This window comes from Pristiophorus japonicus, chromosome 9 (assembly GCF_044704955.1).
Source record: "Pristiophorus japonicus isolate sPriJap1 chromosome 9, sPriJap1.hap1, whole genome shotgun sequence".
NCBI lineage: Eukaryota > Metazoa > Chordata > Chondrichthyes > Pristiophoridae > Pristiophorus > Pristiophorus japonicus.
The window spans coordinates 112,446,973-112,467,568 of record NC_091985.1 but is presented as its reverse complement, the minus strand read 5'-3'; the positions used below and the strand labels follow the sequence as shown (position 1 = coordinate 112,467,568).

Sequence of the window (20,596 nt, the reverse complement as noted above, 5' to 3'; positions counted from 1 at the left end):
TCCTGGCTCATCCAGGTTCTAATTTGTCGGGTGGTAACAGGTGATTGCTCACTCTCAAATGCTTCCATTACATGACTAAATCTGCAGGCTGTGCCATTTTCACCCCCGTGGTGGGCAATGGCAGCCTACTGAGAGCATCGGCGCAGTTTTCTATGCCTGGCCTGTGGTGGATGGCGTAGTTTTATGCGGACGTGAGCGTCCATCTCTGGATGTGGGCCGATGCATTCGTATTTATCCACTTATTTTCAGAAAAGAGGGATATAAGCGGCTTATGGTCGGTTTCCAATTCACATTTGAGCCCGAACAGATATGCAAGGAGGATTCTATGAGGCGACTTGGATAGGTTAGGTGAGTGGGCAAATGCATGGCAGATGAAGTATAATGTGGATAAATGTGAGGTTATCCACTTTGGTGGTAAAAACAGAGAGACAGACTATTATCTGAATGGTGACAGATTAGGAAAAGGGGAGGTGCAAAGAGACCTGGGTGTCATGGTACATCAGTCATTGAAGGTTGGCATGCAGGTACAGCAGGCGGTTAAGAAAGCAAATGGCATGTTGGCCTTCATAGCGAGGGGATTTGAGTACAGGGGCAGGGAGGTGTTACTACAATTGTACAGGGCCTTGGTGAGGCCACACCTGGAGTATTGTGTACAGTTTTGGTCTCCTAACCTGAGGAAGGACATTCTTGCTATTGAGGGAGTGCAGCGAAGGTTCACCAGACTGATTCCCGGGATGGCGGGACTGACCTATCAAGAAAGACTGGATCAACTGGGCTTGTATTCACTGGAGTTCAGAAGAATGAGAGGGGACCTCATAGAAACGTTTAAAATTCTGACGGGGTTAGACAGGTTAAATGCTGGAAGAATGTTCCCAATGTTGGGGAAATCCAGAACCAGGGGACACAGTCTAAGGATAAGGGGGAAGCCATTTAGGACCGAGATGAGGAGGAATTTCTTCACCCAGAGAGTGGTGAACCTGTGGAATTCTCTACCACAGAAAGTTGTTGAGGCCAATTCACTAAATATATTCAAAAAGGAGTTAGATGAAGTCCTTACTACTAGGGGAATCAAGGGGTATGGTGAGAAAGCAGGAATGGGGTACTGAAGTTGCATGTTCAGCCATGAACTCATTGAATGGCGGTGCAGGCTAGAAGGGCCGAATGGCCTACTCCTGCACCTATTTTCTATGTTTCTATGTTTCTATGATATTGATGCATTTTCTTTATCCCATAAACACATGCTAACGCTTCTTTTTCGATCATACTGTAGGCCCTCTCGGCCTTAGACAGACTTCTGAATGCAAAAGCAACCGGTTGCAATTTCCAAAATTCATTAGCTTGTTGCAATACACACCCGACCCCATACACGCTAGTACCAAACATTTAAATGGATCGTACAACACAAGCAATTTGTTTGAACATAATAGCTTCCTAGCTTTCTCAAAGGCATTTTCTTGGCTTTTAAATCATACCCATTCATCTCCTTTACGCAGTAAGAGTGCAGGGATTCTAACAATGTGAAGAAATTACCAAAATAGTTCATGAGTCCTAGAAACTACCGCAGCTCCATCACGCTCTGTGGTCTCGGTGCGTTCTTGATTGCCTCCGTTTTCGAATCGATGGGCCTGATGCCGTCCGCCATGCTGCACCACAATTTATCGAACGTCTTTTTGCTCATTATGGACTGGCTTGCGCCCGTGACCAGCTCCATAGACACTGGGAGTCCATTTAATTCAACCTTCAGCATTATCAGGGGGACACTTTGTGGTAAATGTATGCACTCCATATACTTCTGCCTCCGCCAAAATTACCGTTTTCGCTGCGCTACCGTTTTTAGGCCTAACTTTCGGCCTTTACGTCTGCGCTATTGGTAAAGTCGGCGCAAACCGTGAGTTTCGGCAACTTTAGTCCGTGGCTGGTAGCGCTGAAAGGCCTTGGGAAGGAAGAAAAGCAAAAAAAAAATTGCAAAACACATTCAAAAAATATTCAAAAAAACCTTACCTAAATCGGTGAAAAATAATTTAAAATTAAAAACTTTAATTTATCTTTTTGCAGGTCTTCATACTTACCGCTGCTGGCAGGGCTGCTCCGACAGGTTTGGCGCTGTCGGTATCCTGGGCATGGCCTCCTGAGCATGGCGTAAGGGTCGGGAGAGAGCCGAAAGTGTGACGCAAACGTAATCTGCGTTGTTACACATCGGCGCATCTCTCCCCGGCATTACGTGGAAGTGCCAGCGCAGAGACCTCTCCCCAGCGTTACGTCACAAAGAGGTGCCTGAGGATCCCGCCGACTGGGTTTTTGCTGCGGCGGGTCAAATCGCGGCAAAAACCCGGTCCCAAAGTTGCCGAAAATCCAGCCCTTAAAGTGATTGGGAAAAGAACCATCGGCACCATGAGGAAACAACCTTCTTGTTTTAAACACAGCGAGTTGTTATGATCCGGATTGTATGGGCTGAAAGGGTGTTGGAAGCAGATTCAATATTAACTTTCAAAAGATAATTGCATTAGACTTCGTTGCCCCAAATGTCCTCATTTGAATACCTAGCTTCCTGTTCTAAGCAAGCCTATTGCGCATGTGCTGACCTGGGTGTGGTCCACACTAGGGCATCAACCTTGGGAGAGAGAGAGCAAAGAAGCTTGTCCTGCTGTTTTGAGCTTCTTGCAAAGGTACAATTTAATCATGGGGGAAATATTGACAATGCCATACCTCGTGAGGGCCTTCTGCATGATGGTGTTGCGGAGAAGACGATTGATTCAACGTCATCGCATGAGCAAGCTCAGAGCATGTAGGATGATGAGGAGGAGGCCTTACCCACATTGGCTATATCGAGACAGGCGTTTGTACCTGCACCGGAGTGATGCAGACTGTGTCAGAAGGCTGCATTTCCGCAAAGTAGTTGTAACCGAGATCTGAGAGTTAGTAAAAGCAGACCTGCACCCTAGAAGCGTCAGGAGGACTGCTTTGTCAGTTGAAATGAAGGTTACAGTTGCACTTTCTGTTATGTATGCAACACCTTGTAACCAGCATTCTACCGCCATCAGAGGGCATATCTGTTGGAGTCCCAAGGGATCCTAGCATCCCTTGGGAGCGCTGTATATAAGCAGGCCTCCCATGCTGTACCAGTACTCTGGAGTTAGAATAAAGAGACTAAGGTCACACTTACTCACGTCTACAGTACTCAGTCCATTGCTTTATTCGAGACATAACAACTGGCGACGAGATAACGAACTATCACGCGAAAATGCAGAGAACTGCTAGTATCCTGAGAAATTCTCAGAAGGGGACGATTGGGAGACCTTCGTGGAGCGACTCGACCCAGACTTCGTGGCCAATGAGCTGGAAGGGAGTGTGAACGCTGCCAAATGAAGGCAATCCTCCTCACTGCCTGTGGGGCAGCAAAATATGGCCTCATGAAGAATTTTCTTGCTCCAGTGAAACCAACAACCAAATTGTATGAAGAACTGTGTACGCTGGTCCGGGAGCAACTAAATCTGAAGGAGAGCGTTCTGATGGCAAGGTATCGATTTTATACATGTCAACGGTCTGAAAGCCAGGAAGTGGCGAGCTATGTCGCCGAACTAAGGCGCCTTGCAGGACATTGCGAATTCGATGAATTCCTGGAGCAAATGCTAAGAGACTTTTTTGTGCTTGGCATTGGCCATGAGGTCATCCTTCGCAAACTATTGACTGTTGAAACACCGAACCTGAGCAAAGCCATAACGATAGCCCAGGCATTTATGTCCACCAGCGATAACACCAAACTAATTTTGCAGCATAAAGATGCTTCGGCAAATTCTGTACACAAAGTTACGTCGTTTTCAGGCAGGAATACATATGGCAGAACATACACGCCTGCAGCTGCACAAACTCAGATGACTCAGAGTCCGCCATCAAGCATTAATGCGAGGCAGTTAACACCTTGTTGGCGCTGTGGAGGTGATCATCGAGCCCATCAATGCCGCTTCAAACACTATGTGTGCAAAGGCTGTGGAACAATGGGACACCTCCAGCGAATGTGCAGACGAGCTGCAAACCCTGCAAACCACCACGTTGCAGATGAAGACCGATCCATGGCGGATCAAACTGAACTAGAGTCTCGAACCGAGGAGGCAGAAGTACGGGGTACACACCTTCACCATGAAATGTCCACCAATCATGTTAAAAGTTGAACTGAACGGAATTCCAGTATCATGGAATTGCACACGAGTGTGAGTCAGTCCATCATGAGCAAAAAGGCCTTTGAGAGGCTGTGGTGCAACAAAGCACACAGGCCCAAGCTGAGCACTATTCATACCAAGCTGAGAACTTACACGAAAGAGCTGATTCCTGTAATTGGCAGTGCAGCAGTAAAAGTCCCTTACGGCTAAAGGGATGAAGAGGTATGGAGAGAAAGCAGGAAAGGGGTACTGGGGGAATGATTAGCCATGACCTTATTGAATGGTGGTGCAGGCTCGAAGGGCCGAATGGCCTGCTCCTGCACCTATTTTCTATGTTTCTATGTGCGCCCGTAGCAGTCACATCAAAAACGTCCTTTTTTTTTTTGTGCGTGCGCAGAAGGGGCTCATCATTTTTTTGGCGCAGACATTAGTCTCCACTCCCCGAAGCAAAAGGACAGGCTGCGCGGCGCCAACTTCAAAAAATAGAATGGGGAAACTAGCTAGGTTTTTTTTTTGGAGTAGTCGGGGCCAAAAAAAATGGACGTAACTCTTGCAATACGCCAAAAAACGGCATTGTGGAAAATTGAGCCCAATGTGTTGTATAAGATTCAACTGAAGCTGAATAATTGCTGAACATGTTGCAATCTTGGTCCTGGAGAGAATTTATGTATATTTTGGGGGCAATTGTCTACACATTTGCTGGCCTAATTGCTCGCTGCCAGTGCCTTTCAGTTAATTGCGGGGCACTGTCGTGAGTTCCTGTCCATAGATGGAAAAGTGAGCCAAGGACCTGTGATTTTATGATACCTTTAGAAAATTACCCCCCTTTTGAGTAGCACACATGTACAGAATTGCTCTACGATCTGCAAATCCAAAATTGGCAAGTTAAATCTCGTGCATTTTTGTTAATGGCAGTTTCTTTCAGAAAATACCTCGGGATAGATATTGTAAATTATAATTTAATTATGCATTTTACCTACTTGCTCTAGTTATTTCCAGAAATTAATTTTAACAAATTGGTACAGTTCAAAACATTGAAAATTTATGCATTTCCCCAAAAAGCACACTGATCAAAATTATGATATTTGATTCAACATTACCTGCAAATCAAAACCAAAACATTTAAATATAATCTGCTTTTGACTTATTGAATAGACTAGCAAGTGCTGGATGTGATCAGCAAACTTAGACAATGTGTTGCAAACCTGGACAAGAACTGTATAAAGTCTGCTGCAAGTGAGTTACATAACAATTTTGCGGATATGAAATGCTGTACTTTCCCACTGAAAGGAATTTTTGACCCTTAAACTGTTAAGTGATAAAATTCAGATGTTACATGCACTTGTCTGTGAGTTGTTAGAAAGAATGAGAGTGGCTGGTTAGAAATGGTCCTGGTATTGTAATGCAATACGCAATGTATAGCTTGGAGTACAACACACTTCCTTGTAAACCAATGCAGGTGCAGAACCTTCAATGTCATCTTGACTCTCTGGTTCCACTCATGCCCCTGTGTCAGAAGGTTATGGGAGATCTCCCAGTGTCTCTGGACACACTGCTCCTGGGTAACATCCAGGTAATTCCTGCAGGAACAATAAATGCAGCCAACAGGTAGGGTTGAAAAGGCATCCTCTTCCTCTACTTGTAGGCATGTATTTTCCTCCCTGCGTCAGGGTTTCAGAAGGGTGGTACTTCCACCTATCCCCCGATGCCTGAAGTCCTGAACCACTTCCATAGAAATGCATGCCCAATAGGATTCCCACCAAGTGAGAGCTTGTCAGTGCTAGCAAGGAAACCACAGCACATTACTGCACCACTAAAAGATCCGATAAGGGACTTAAAGGGGCCGCTGGGGGATGTAAAGGGCATTGTGCTGCCTCCTGGGCATTTGTGGTAAACACTTTAACACAATGTGAATGGAGCTCACTGCCCTAGTAAGTCCATTACTATTTTTCTGGAACTTAGTTGCTGTGCGTGGGATGGTTGTATTGGCACTGACTGCCCTGGCAGTTTCCTGAAGCTGACCTTAATTGCTCTCCTTAGGGGAGGGGGTCTGCTTTGCTCTGCACCAGACTATCTACTTAACTTAGTCCAGATGCATTTTATGACTGCCTCTGTGAATCTTGAGGCTCTTTGACCTCTCAGACGTTCTTTCCAGGCAAATATCTGTTTCTGCTGCCAAATCAAGTGTGTGTGGTGTCCCTTTTTATCTTGCTGCAGCTCTTTAAATCCTGCAGCTGCATACTAATCCCTGCCCCCAAATGGCGAGCTCTTACTCAGGGACGTTCCTAATCTGCGAGGTTACCATGTTTGGTGATCAATTTCTTCGCTGATATCTTTCTTCTTTGACTTCTTTATGACTGGACAGCATTAGGTTCCTCTCTGACTACAACAGCAGGCCTTAAAATCATCCAGGTACTTCAGTACTACAACCAATGCTCATCTTTCCCGATCAAAAATGCCATCCATCTATTCTTCTCAATTGTCCTGGAAAATGTCCTGTTCTTTACAGCTTTCTTTGCCCCAATATTTTTATTTAATCTTAAAAGGCATCCTTCGTTTTAAAGACTTATTCTCCTTTTAGCCTAATCTGTTTCATTTCTTCATTTAAACAGTTTCATCTTGTCCCTTGATTCTCAACTTTGCTTTATCTTCTGCTTTAATCTTTGTTTTTGAACTTTATTGCTCTCTTACTTTCATTGACAGAATTAATTTCATGAATAGGTTTGCCTTCCATTGACTACAAGTGTCAGTTGTGCCACTTTCAACTCAGATGATTGTGAATTCAAACCATAAATGAGTGGTCTTTATTATTAACCTATCTATCACATATTAAAAATCGTACATCTGCACACAATTCCTGTCAATTATTCCATGATAAATTCTCATGTCCACATTTATAAAAGTGTATCTTGTCAGCCTTGGCTCAATGAATCATGGAATCATAGAATGGTTGCAGCAAAGAAGCTGGCCATTCGGCCCATCGAGCCCATGCCGGCTCTCTGCATGAGCACTTCAGCTAATCCCACTTCCCAACCCATCCCCGTAGTCCTGCAATGTTTTTTCTTTTAGGTACTTATCTAACTCCCTTTTGAAAGCTATGATTGAATCTGGCTCCATCACCCTTCCAGACAGCGCATTCCAGATCCTAACCACTCGCTGTGTAAAAACTTTTTTTCTTGTGACGCCTTGGGTTCTTTTTCCAATCACCTTAAATCTGTGTCCTTTGGTTCTCGACCCTTCTGCCAATGGGAACAGTTTTTCTCTATCCACTCTGTCCAGACCCCTCATGATTTTGAATACCTCTATCAAATCTCCCAATCTTCTCTGCTCGAAGGAGAACAACTCCAGCTTCTCCAGTCTTTCGACATAACTGAAGTCCCTCATCCCTGGAATCATTCTCATAAATCTTTTCTGCCCTTTCTCTAAGGCCTTCACATCTTTCCTAGAGTGCAGTGCCCAGAATTAGACATAATACTTCAGTTGGGGCTGAAAACCAGTGTTTTATGCAGGTTCATCATAGTTTCCATGCTTTTGTACTCTATACCTCTAGTCATGAAGCCCAGGATCCTGTAAGCTTTATTAACTGCTATTCACAACCTGCCCTGCCACCTTCAACGATTTGTGCACATATACCCCCAGGTCTCTCTGTTTATGCACCCCCTTTAGGATTGTACCCTTTAGTTTATATTGCCTCTCCTCATTCTTACTACCAAAATGTATCACTGCACACTTTTCTGCATTAAATGGTAGACCTTTACTTCGAGTCAGAAGGTCGTGGGTTCAAGCCCCACTCCAAGACTTAAGCACATATTTAAGTTGACATTTCAGTACTGTTCTGAGGAAGTACTGCATTGTGGGAGGTGTTACATGCTCCCAAATTACTGACACAGCCCGATTTCATAAAATTACTTGTATTGCACATTCTTTAAAGTTTGTGTGCGTGAAAGCTTAGATTACAGGGTAAGATTCCATTGGGTAGAGAGGTTGGATTCATTGCCCATATACCTGAAATTCCTTTGGATTGTTGTTTTACTATTTTTATGGGCTATTAATGTGTAGTGGAGATTCCTCCAACCTGTGTTAGTGGTTCCACTTCAGATTTTAAATAGGAAGTCAGTTTGAATTTTAAATGCTGCTGCTGACAGGCAATTATCTTAAGAGAAATTTGCGAGAGCTTAGCACAGCAAGAACATCTATCAAGAACTTATATGAAGAGCTCAGTACATCTGTTAAAATTAATGAACAGAAAATTGCCGTGATCACAAATCGGTTATGTTTGTGATAGCGGATCCCAGCACGTGAGTGCAAAAGACTCGTTTGCAACCATCTTCAGCCAGAAGTACCGAGTGAATGATCCATTTGGCCTCGCCCGAAGGTCCTCACCATCACTGAAGCCAGTCTTCAGCCAATTTGAAAGACCCCCCATTGTATAAGAAACAGCTAAACGTACTCAATACAGCAAAGACTATGGGCGTCGACAACGTCCCAGCTGTCGTGCTGAAGACTTGTGCTCCAGAACTACCCGCGCCTCTAGCCAAGCTGCTCCAGTACAGCTTAAAAACATTGGCATCCACCCGACAAAGTGGAAAATAGCCCAGGTATGTCCTGTCCACAAAAAGCAGGACAAATCCAATCCTGCCAGTTACTGCCCCATCAGCTTACTTTTATCAAGTGATGGAAGGGGTCATCGACAGTGCTATCAAGCAGCACTTATTCACCAATAACCTGCTCAACGATGCTCAGTTTGGGTTCTGCCAGGACCACTCAGCTCCAGACCTTAATACAGACTTGGTCCAAACATGGACAAAAGAGTTGAATTCCAGATGTCATCATCCTAGGCAGTCCCTCAAAACGAGGATGACTTGTTTCCACGCCAAAAAAGGATGAGTTTACAGGTGTTTCAATGAAGGACCTAATATTCCAGGTCCTAAACTACATCTTGAAAGGTGGAAGATGCCTGTGTGTGGATTTCTTTTAACGTATGGTGGCCGTTATACATCAGCCACCACACAGGTTTGACAGAGCTAGGTCTTGGTCCAGTGGCAAGGATTAACCAAGACGACTGGAGACCTGCTCTGCTGTACGGGCCTAGTGCATGCATATATCGCAGTGTGAGCTGACCCGTACTGCCCCTGGGCTCACCCCTCTTCTGGCCCCGAACTCGTGCCTCTCCTGGGCCCCGATCACGTCCCTCTACAATCTCTTGCTGCTGCTTCGCCCCAACCTCGCCACTCTTGCTGTACCTGCCCAGGCTCCAATCAGCGTCCTGGGCCTTGATGACGTCCCTCTTCGCTGCCATCGCCCTCCTGCACCAGCTCACGCTGTACCTTGCAGTGGTATGCTGCCCGCTGCCCATGGTCGCCGCTCGCTGCTTCTTTTACGGCCCCAACCTGCCGTTGATGTCTCACAGGTCGGGGCCGAATTCCATCGGTGAGGCGAGAGTGACTGCCCTTGACATCAAGGCAGCCGTTGACCAAGTGTGGCAACAAGGTGCCCCAGTATAATTGAAGTCAATGAGAATCGGGGGAAGATTCTCCACTAGCTGGAGTCATGCCTAGCACAAGGGAAACATAGAAACATAGAAAATAATGCAGGAGTAGGCCATTCGGCCCTTCTAGCCTGCACCGCCATTCAATGAGTTCATGGCTGAACATGCAACCTCAGTACCCCATTCCTGCTTTCTCGCCATACCCCTTGATCCCCCTAGTAGTAAGGACTACATCTAACTCCTTTTTGAATATATTTAGTGAATTGGCCTCAACAGCTTTCTGTGGTAGAGAATTCCACAGGTTCACCACTCTCTGGGTGAAGAAGTTTCTCCTCATCTCGGTCCTAAATGGCTTACCCCTTATCCTTAGACTGTGACCCCTGGTTCTGGACTTCCCCAACATTGGGAACATTCTTCCTGCATCGAACCTGTTTAAACCCATCAGAATTTTAAACGTTTCTAGAGATCCCCTCTTATTCTTCTGAACTCCAGTGAATACAAGCCCAGTTGATTTAGTCTTTTTTTGATAGGTCAGTCCCGCCATTCCGGGAATCAGTCTGGTGAACCTTCGTTGCACTCCCTCAATAGCAAGAATGTCCTTCCTCAGGTTAGGAGACCAAAACTGTACACAATACTCCAGGTGTGGCCTCACCAAGGCCCTGTACAACTGTAGCAACACCTCCCTGCCCTTGTACTCAAATCCCCTCACTATTAAGGCCAACATGCCATTTGCTTTCTTAACCGCCTGCTGTACCTGCATGCCAACTTTCAATGACTGATGTACCATGACACCCAGGTCTCGTTGCACCTCCCCTTTTCCTAATCTGTCACCATTCAGATAATAGTCTGTCTCTCTGTTTTTACCACCAAAGTGGACAACCTCACATTTATCCACATTATACTTCATCTGCCATGCATTTGCCCACTCACCGAACCTATCCAAGTCGCTCTGCAGCCTCATAGCATCCTCCTCGCAGCTCACACTGCCATCTAACTTAGTGTCATCCGCAAATTTGGAGATACTACATTTAATCCCCTCGTCTAAATCATTAATATACAGTGTAAACAGCTGGGGCCCCAGCACAGAACCTTGCGGTACCCCACTAGTCACTGCCTGCCATTCTTTGCTTCCTGTCTGACAACCATTTCTCAATCCATGTCAGCACACTACCCCCAATCCCACGTGCTTTAACTTTGCACATTAATCTCTTGTGTGGAACCTTGTCGAAAGCCTTCTGAAAGTCCAAATATACCACATCAAATGGTTCTCTCTTGTCCACTGTACTGGAAACATCCTCAAAAAATTCCAGAAGATTTGTCAAGCATGATTTCCCTTTCACAAATCCATGCTGACTTGGACCTATCATGTCACCTCTTTCCAAATGCGCTGCTATGACATCCTTAATAATTGATTCCATCATCTTACCCACTACCGATGTCAGGTATAATTCCCTGTTTTCTCTCTCCCTCCCTTTTTAAAAAGTGGGGTTACATTGGCTACCCTCCATTCGATAGGAACTGATCCAGAGTCAATGGAATGTTGGAAAATGACTGTCAATGCATCCGCTATTTCCAAGGCCACCTCCTTAAGTACTCTGGGATACAGTCCATCAGGCCCTGGGGATTTATCGGCCTTCAATCCCATCAATTTCCCCAACACAATTTCCCGACTAATAAGGATTTCCCTCAGTTCCTCCTCCTTACTAGACCCTCTGACCCTTCTTATATCCGGAATGTTGTTCGTGTCCTCCTTAGTGAATACCGAACCAAAGTACTTGTTCAATTGGTCCGCCATTTCTTTGTTCCCCGTTATGACTTCCCCTGATTCTGACTGCAGGGGACCTACATTTGTCTTTACTAACCTTTTTCTCTTTACATATCTATAGAAACTTTTGCAATCCGTCTTAATGTTCCCTGCAAGCTTCTTCTCGTACTCCATTTTCCCTGCCCTAATCAAACCCTTTGTCCTCCTCTGCTGAGTTCTAAATTTCTCCCAGTCTCCGGGTTCGCTGCTATTGCTGGCCAATTTGTATGCCACTTCCTTGGCTTTAATACTATCCCTGATTTCCCTTGATAGCCACGGTTGAGCCACCTTCCCTTTTTTATTTTTACGCCAGACAGGAATGTACAATTGTTGTAGTTCATCCATGCGGTCTCTAAATGTCTGCCATTGCCCATCCACAGTCAATCCCTCAAGTATCATTCGCCAATCTATCCTAGCCACTTCACGCCTCATACCTTCAAAGTTAGCCTTCTTTAAGTTCTGGACCATGGTCTCTGAATTAACTGTTTCATTCTCCATCCTAATGCAGAATTCCACCATATTATGGTCACTCTTCCCCAAGGGGCCTCGCACAACGAGATTGCTAATTAATCCTCTCTCATTACACAACACCCAGTCTAAGATGGCCTCCCCCCGAGTTGGTTCCTCGGCATATTGGTCTAAAAAACCATCCCTTATGCATGCCAGGAAATCCTCCTCCACCGTATTGCTTCCAGTTTGGTTAGCCCAATCTATGTGCCTATTAAAGTCACCCATTATAACTGCTGCACCCTTATTGCATGCACCCATAATTTCTTGTTTGATGCCCTCCCCAACATCACTACTACTGTTTGGAGGTCTGTACACAACTCCCACTAACGTTTTTTGCCCTTTGGTGTTCTGCAGCTCTACCCATATAGATTCCACATCATTCAAGCTAATGTCATTCCTAACTATTGTATTAATCTCCTCTTTAACCAGCAATGCTACCCCACCTCCTTTTCCTTTTATTCTATCCTTCCTGAATGTTGAATACCCCTGGATGTTGAGCTCCCAGCCCTGATCATCCTGGAGCCACGTCTCCGTAATCCCAAATCACATCATATTTGTTAACATCTATTTGCACAGTTAATTCATCCACCATATTGCGGATACTCCTTGCATTAAGACACAATGCTTTCAGGCTTGTTTTTTTAACACCCAGATGCAGGAGTTCCTCAAGGCAGTGTCCTAGGACCAACCATCTTCAGTTGCTTCATCAATGATCGTCCGTCCATCATAACAACAACAACTTGTATTTATATACCGCCTTTAAAAAATGAAATGTTCCAAGGCACTTCACAGGAATATTATGAGATAAAAATTTGACACCAAGCCAGATAAGTAGAAATTAGCGCAGGTGACCAAAAGCTTGGTTAAAGAGGTATGTTTTAAGGAGCATCGTGAAGGAGGAAAGTGAGTTAGAGAGGCGGAGAGGTTTAGGCAGGGAGTTCCAGAGCTTAGGGCCTAGGCAACAAAAGGCACGCCACCAATGGTTGAGCAATTATAATCAGAGATACTCAAGAGGGCCGAATTAGAGTGCAGACATCTCGGGGTGGGGGGGGGGGGGCTAGTGGGGCTGCAAGAGATGACAGAAATAGGGAGGGGTGAGGCCATGGAGTGATTTGAAAATAAGGATGAGAATTTTGAAATTGAGGTGTTGTTTAACCGGAAGCCAATGTCGGTCAGCGAGCACATGGGTGATGGGTGAGAGCAGGACTTGGTGTGAGTTAGGACACGGGCAGTTGAGTTTTGGATCACCTCTAGATTACATAAGGTAGAATGTGGGAGGCCAGCCAGAAGTGCATTGGAATAGTCAAGTTTAGAGGTAACAAAGCATGGATGAGGGCTTCAGCAGCAGATGAGCTGAGGCAAGGGCGGAGACGGGCGATGTTACGGAGGTGGAAATAGGCGGTCTTAATTAAGCTGCAGATATGTGGTCAAAAGCTCATTTCAGGGTCAAATATGACACCAAGATTGCGAACAGTCTGGTTCAGCCTCAGACAGAAGTTGGGGGAGAGGGATGGAGTCAGTGGCTAGGGAACGGAATTTGTGGCGGGGACCGAAAACAATGGCTTCGGTCTTCCCAATATTCAATTGGAGAAAAATTGAAAATTAAAAATAAGGTCAAACGTGGGGATGTTCGCTGATGATTGCACAGTGTTCAGTTCTATTTGCACCTCCTCAGATAATGAAGCAATCCACGCTCACTGCAGCAAGACCTGGACAGCATTCAGGCTGAGGCTGATAAGTGGCATAACATTCGCATCACTCAAGTGGCAGGCAATGGCCATCTCCAACAAGAGAGACTCTAACCACATCGCTATGACATACAACAGCATTACCTTTGTCTAATGCCCCACCATCGATATCCTGAGGGTCATCATTAACCAGAAACTTAACTGGACCAAGAGCAAGTCAGAGGGTGAGTATTCTGCAGCGAGTGACTCACCTCCTGACTCCCCAAACCCTTTCCACTACCTACAAACTACTAGTCAGGAGTAGCCCTGATAATAAAGGATGGGATAAAGACAGTAGAGAGAAAGGATATTAGCTTGTAAAATCAAGAAGTAGAATCAGTTTGAGTGGAGCTAAGAAACAGCAAGGGGCAGAAAACATTGGTGGGAGTTGTTTATAGGCCCCCAAACAGTGGTGGTAATGTAGGACACAGTATAAATCAGGAAATTAGAGGCATGTAACAAAGGTAATACAATAATCATGAGGAACTTTAATCTACATAGTGACTGGGCAAACCAAATTTTCAGTAATAGTGTGGAGGACGAATTCATGGAATATCTACAAGATGGTTTTCTAGATCAGTATGTTGAGGAACCAACTAGAGAACAGGCTATTTTAGATCTAGTATTGTGCAATGAGAAAGGGTTAATTAATAATCTTGTAGTAAAGGGGCCCTTAGAGAAGAGTGACCATAATTTGATAGAATTTTACATTAAGTTTGAAAGTGATTTAGTTAAATCCGAAACTAGGGTCTTAAATCTTAACAAAGGAAACTACGTAGGTATGAGGGGAGAGTTGGCTAAGGTAGATTGAGAAACTACATTAAAAGGTATGATGCAATGGCTAGCATTTAAAGAATTAATACATAACTTACAACACACATACATTCCTTTAAGGCACGTAAACCTCAAATGAAAAGTGGTCCAACTGTGGCTAACAAGAGAAGTTACAGATCATCATCATAGGCAGTCCCTCGAAATCGAGGAAGACTTGCTTCCACTCTAAAAGTTAAAGTTAAAGATGGTATTAGATCAAAGGAAGAGGCTTATAATGTTGCCAAAAAGAGCAGTAAGCCTGTGTATTGCCAGCATTTTAGAATTCCGCAAAGGAGGACCAAGAAATTGATAAAGAAAGGGAAAATAGAATATGAGAGTAAACTAGCGAGAGATATAAAAACAGATTGTAAAAGCTTCTATAGGTATGTAAAAAGGAAAAGATATGCAAAAGTAAATGTGGGTCCCCTTCAGGCTGAGACAGGAGAAATTATAATGGGGAATAAGGAAATTGCAGAGAAATTAAACCAATACTTTGTTTCTGTCTTCACGGAAGAAGACATGAAAAACCTGCCGGAAATAGTGGAGTACGAAGGGTCTAGTGAGAATGAGGAAATGTGAGAAAGAGGAAATGTAAGAAATTAGTATTATTAAAAAAATAGTACTAGAGAAATTAATGGGAGTGAAAGTTGATAAATCCCCTGGATCTGATGGCCTACATCCAAAGAGGTGACTATAGAAATAGCAGATGCTTTGGTTGTCATCTTTCAAAATTCCATAGATTCTAGAATGGTTCCCGCAGATTGGAAGGTAGCTAATATAACCCCACTATTTAAGAAAGGAGGGGGAGAGACGACCAGTTAGCCTGACATCAGTAGTAGGGAAAATGCGAGAATCTATTATTAAGGACGTGGTAACAGGGTACTTAGAAAATAATAATAGGATTGGACAGAGTCAACACGGATTTATGAAAGGGAAATCATGTTTGACAAATCTGTTATAGTATGTGTTGAGGTTATAACTAGCAGAATTGATAAGGGGAACCAGTGAAGGTGGTGTATTTGGATTTTCAAAAGGCATTCGATAAGGTGCCACACAAGAGGTTATTGAACAATATTAGGGCTCATGGGATTGTGAATAAGATACGAGCATGGATTGAGGATTGGTTAACAGATAGATAGAGAGAGTAGGAATAAACGGGTCATTTTCGGGTTGGCAAGCTCTAACTTGCAAGGATCGGTGCTTGGGCCCCATCTATTCATAATCTATATCAATGATTTGGATGAGGGGACCAAATGTAATATATCCAAGTTTGCTGATCATACAAAGCTCGGTGGGAATGTAAATTGTGAGGAGGATGCAAAGAGACTTCAAGGGGATATAGGCCAGGCTAAGTGAGTGGACAAGAACATGGCAAATGGAATATAATGTGGAGAAATGTGAAGTTATCCACTTTAGTAGGAAAAATAGAAAAGCCGAGTATTTTTTTAAATGGAGAGAGATTGGGAAATGTTGGTGTTCAGAGGCACCTGGGTGTCCTTTTACACAAATCACAAAGTTAAGATGCAGGTACAGCAAGCAATTAAGAAAGCAAATGGCATGTTCGCCTTTATTACAAAAGGATTTCAGAGTAAAGACGTCTTACTGCAATTATATAGGGCCCTGGTGAGACCGCACCTGGAGTATTGTGTACCACTTTTGATCTCCTTACCCAAGGAAGGATATACTTGCCATTGAGGGAATGCAACGAAGGTTCACCAGACTGATTCCTGGGATAGGGGGATTATTCTATGAGGCTAGATTGAGTAGACTAGACCTATATTCTCTGAGTTTAGAAGAATGAGAGGTGATCTCATTGAAACATACAAAATTCTTACAGGGCTTGACAGGGTAGATGCAGGGAGGATGTTTCCTCTGGCTGAGGAGTCTAGAACCAGGGGTCACAGTCTCAGAATAAGGGGTCAGCCATTTAGGACTGAGATGAGGAGAAACTTCTTCACTCAGAAGGTGGTGAATCTTTGGAATGTTCTACCCCAGAGGGCTGTGGATGCTCAGTCTTTAAGTATATTCAAGACAGAGATCGATAGATTTTTAGATATTACGGGAATCAATGGATATGGGGCTAGTGCAGGGAAGTGGAGTTGAGGTAGAAGATCAGCCATGATCCTATTGAATGGCAGAGCAGGCTCGAGGGGCCGAATGACCTACTCCTGCTCTTAATTCTTATGTTCTTACGTGATGGAATACTGTCTACTTGCCTGGATAGGTACAGCTCTAACAGCACTCAAAAGGCTTAACACCATCCAGGATAAAGCAGCCCACTTGATTGGCACCCCATCCACTCCCTCCATGACCGGCACAATGTAGCTGCAGTGTGTACCATCTACAAGATGCACTGCAGCAACTTGCCGCGGCTTCTTCGGCAGCACCTCCCAAACCCACGACCTCTACCACCTAGAAGGACAAGGGCAGCAGGCACATGGGAACACCATCACCTGCAAGCTCCCCTCCAAGTCACACACCTAACTTGGAAATATATCGCCGTTCCTTCATCATCGCTGAGTCAAAATCCTGTAACGCCCTACCTAACAGCACTGTGCGAGTACCTTCCTCACATGGACTGCAGCGGTTCAAGGTGGCGGCTCACCACCACCTTCTCAAGGGCAATTAAGAACACCTACATCCCATGAATGAATAAATAAAACATTAAAATATATATTCCTGTTACACAAACTCACAAAACAATCAAGTAAATGTTTCAGGTTGAAATGTTTGGGGGAACTTACCAGGTGGTCTGACAATAATCTGTGGGTCATCTGTAAGAACAGAAGAACGTAATCATTCAAAAACCAATGTCAATTTGCCCTCATTAATGAAACAATTTTAAACCATCACATTAATAAGTAACTCATTTATTATGTGAAAAATCTAACACTACCTTCTTGACCAATCATTTAACTGGCCTATATCCCTTTGTAGCTTCTTTGCGTCCTCCTCACCGATTGTTTTCCTACCTCGCTTTGTATCGTCAACAAACTTGGATATATTGCACTCGATCCCCTCATTGCAATCTTAGCAGAGTAGTTTGATAGTAGACATTATTGGTTTAATTTATTTATTTATTTTTTTATTTTTTTATTTTTAACAGGTGGCTACACATCTCGTCAGGACCATGGAGGAGGTGAAATTCCTCCTGTGGAACTTTTCCAAACTTTCGGTAAAATTATTGATGAGGATTTCCAACCCTTTTAAGTGGTTACAAGGGGTTTTGATAGAGTAAATAGAGAGAAACTGTTTCCATTGGCAGGAAGGTTGATAAGCAGAGGACACAGTTTTAAGGTAATTGGCAAAAGAAGCAGAGAGGAGAGGAAAATATATTTTTTTAAGCAGCGAGTTATGATGATCTGAAATGCATTCCCTGAAAGGGTGGTGGAAGCAGATTCAATAGTAACTTTAAAAAGGCATTTGGATACATATTTGAAAGGAAACATGTGCAGAGCTATAGGGAAAGAGCAAGGTAATGGGCCGAATTATCTCGCTCAAAGGATAAGGGGTAAGCCATTTAGGACCGAGATGAGGAGAAACTTCTTCACCCCGAGAGTGGTGAACCTGTGGGATTCTCTACCTCAGAAAGTTGTTGAGGCCAATTCACTAAATATATTCAAAAAGGAGTTAGATGTAGTCCTTACTACTAGGGGGGGGTCAAGGGGTATGGCGAGAAAGCAGGAATGGGGTACTGAAGTTGCATATTCAGCCATGAACTCATTGAATGGTGGTGCAGGCTCAAAGGGCCGAATGGTCTACTCCTGCACCTATTTTCTGTGTTTCTTTTAAGGAGCCGGCACAGGCAAAATGGGCCAACTGGCCTCCTTGTGTGCTACGAGATTCTATGAAGTTACTACTGAAGTAAAGGACGACATTAGAGTCAGAATTTTCTGGCATTCACCGGTGCACATTGGAAAACCACCAGCACATACTCGGAGGTCTAGAGACCTGATTTTCCAAATGCGTACTCTTATAATGGACATGAAATTGTGGGATCTCGTCAAAGGATTTTCTGATACTCACGTTCAGGTGGCAAGGCCTCACACCAGGAATGCACGTTTGGGAAATCAGCCAAATGCAAAGCTTGTAGAGTGAAAAGCGGAAGAATTTGAAGAATGTAACAAAGGGAATTCAGCAATCCTGCCCTCATAGTGGGGAGAGTGGGTCGGAGAATTAGCACTACAGAGTTAATCTCCACCAATTAAGGCATGGTGCTAGGATCCAGGATGGTTTCATTTACCCTAACATTACAATACTGCTACACGATGTACAACAATATGAATTACTCTTTATAAACAGCAAAATTCATTAACTATTTTTAAATTTTGCTTTTGGGATGTGGGTGACACTGTCTGGGCTACATTTATTGCCCATTCCCAGGTGACCCGAGAAGATGCAGCCTCCTTTTTAATTGATTGCCTACACAATTGAGTAGCTTGTTAGCCAGTAGAGCACTAGAGCCTAGAGCTTCCTGTTTCTGCCGGAAGTGGGTCAGGGTAGTTTTCTTGGGATGGGGTCAATTTTATAAAGCAGAATGGGCCCACAAAAGTATCGCTGCTCTGCAGAGGGAGCCCACCATTGCTGGGGTGGCGTTTCTGTAGTGAGACTCCTGCTACAGCACTGGAAATAGATAGTCCACTAAAGGTGTAGCACAGTTTAGTGGCTGGATGGCTCCAAATGAGCCCTTCCGGTACCTAACCAGTAGTTGCTGGGGAATGGAGGAGGAGTGGTCAAATGAAGGTATTCCATCATAACTGTCCCTCTACAGCCTCCTTGGTACCGTTCTTGCTGTGAGTTTGTGGTATTGAGGCAGGAAGGAAGGGAATTCAGCCAGAGTACCATGCCACACTGCCCCTTTTAGATGTGGACAAGGTGGGCAGATGGCGGCCAGATGACATCTACGAAGGGGTGAGGGGGAAGGAAAAGTACGGAGCTCAGTCTTAGGGATAAGGGTTCAGTGGTTGACCTCTTCATCCCACCTTCCTTGGTGCACAGCTCCAGGAAGAAAATTCAGGCCAAGAGTCAGCCACATAGTGTGGTACTGGAGTCACCATAGGCCAGACTGGGTAGGGTGGCTGGGTCACTTCCCTAAACTACATTAGTGAACTAGTTGAGTTTTTACGACAATCCAGCAGCTTTCATGGTCATGCTATCCTGGCGCCAGATCATAAATTACCAGAGATATTGAATTGAATCTCACAACTTGCATGGTGGCATTTGAACACGTGACCCAAACTCTCAATCTCTGGGTTGTGAATCCGGTAACATAACCATATCTTGAATGGCATACAATACCTGATTCTGTAACAAAAGTCAAAGCTTCGCTGATGGGGCCATAACCATATGGATTCTTTGCTTGAATTTTAAAATAATATCTGAAAAATAGCAAATATCAGCAATTAATTATTTAGCTCACAAGGTTGTTCCAGTTCCAGTTAAAGCTGTTCGCACATTGTACAATAACCCTCCCAAATGGCTGTGATTTTAATGTCAGAGTAGATGAAAGCTAAATCAGTATTCAACCAGGAGCATGCAGAGGCCTAAATTTTCCAATACGTGTTCGTGGCTGGCAAAGTTCAACAACGCCAGTACTCAGCAAATATAGGCTAGTGTTTAATTAAAATACAAAAGTCTCTCAGCACAAAATGCAATGTACATCTCCCCCTCCCCCAGCTTAAAACAGCTGTAAGCAGTGCCTCGGACTTAAAACTCGCAGCCTTGTTTTTAAATTGCTCCATGATCTTACTCCTTCCCTATCTCGCTAACCTCCTCAAGCTCACAACCCGCTCACCAAACTCTGTTTCTCTAACTCTGGTGTATTTTCCTTTTGCTTCACACCACCATTGGCAAAGGTACTTTCAGCCACTTAGCCCTACACTCTGGAATTCCCTCCCGAAACAATTTGTTGCTTTACCTCACTCTCTTGCTTTAAGATCCACCTTAAAGCCCGCCTCTTTGCCCAAGCTTTTGGTCACTTCCTCAAAACTGTCTTCTCCTTACACCTCTGTGAAGCACCTCAAGACCTCTTTCTATGTTAAAAGTATTATTGTTGTAATAATTGACAAATTAAAACTCCCAATATTTACTTTCTTTT

The 20,596-nt window shown here is 44.1% G+C and overlaps 1 protein-coding gene across 1 annotated transcript in view; it reads right to left on the bottom strand.

The window, feature by feature from the left end:
• The window catches only part of fndc1 (fibronectin type III domain containing 1), a 220,975-nt gene that overhangs the window by 21,929 nt on the left and 178,450 nt on the right, over positions 1–20,596 (bottom strand). The window contains exons 19-20 of the mRNA XM_070890982.1: positions 19,798–19,877; positions 17,244–17,273 (exon numbers count right to left, since the gene is read on the bottom strand). Of these exons, the coding sequence (XP_070747083.1) occupies positions 17,244–17,273; positions 19,798–19,877 (110 nt within the window). The remainder of the gene's footprint in view (positions 1–17,243; positions 17,274–19,797; positions 19,878–20,596) is intronic.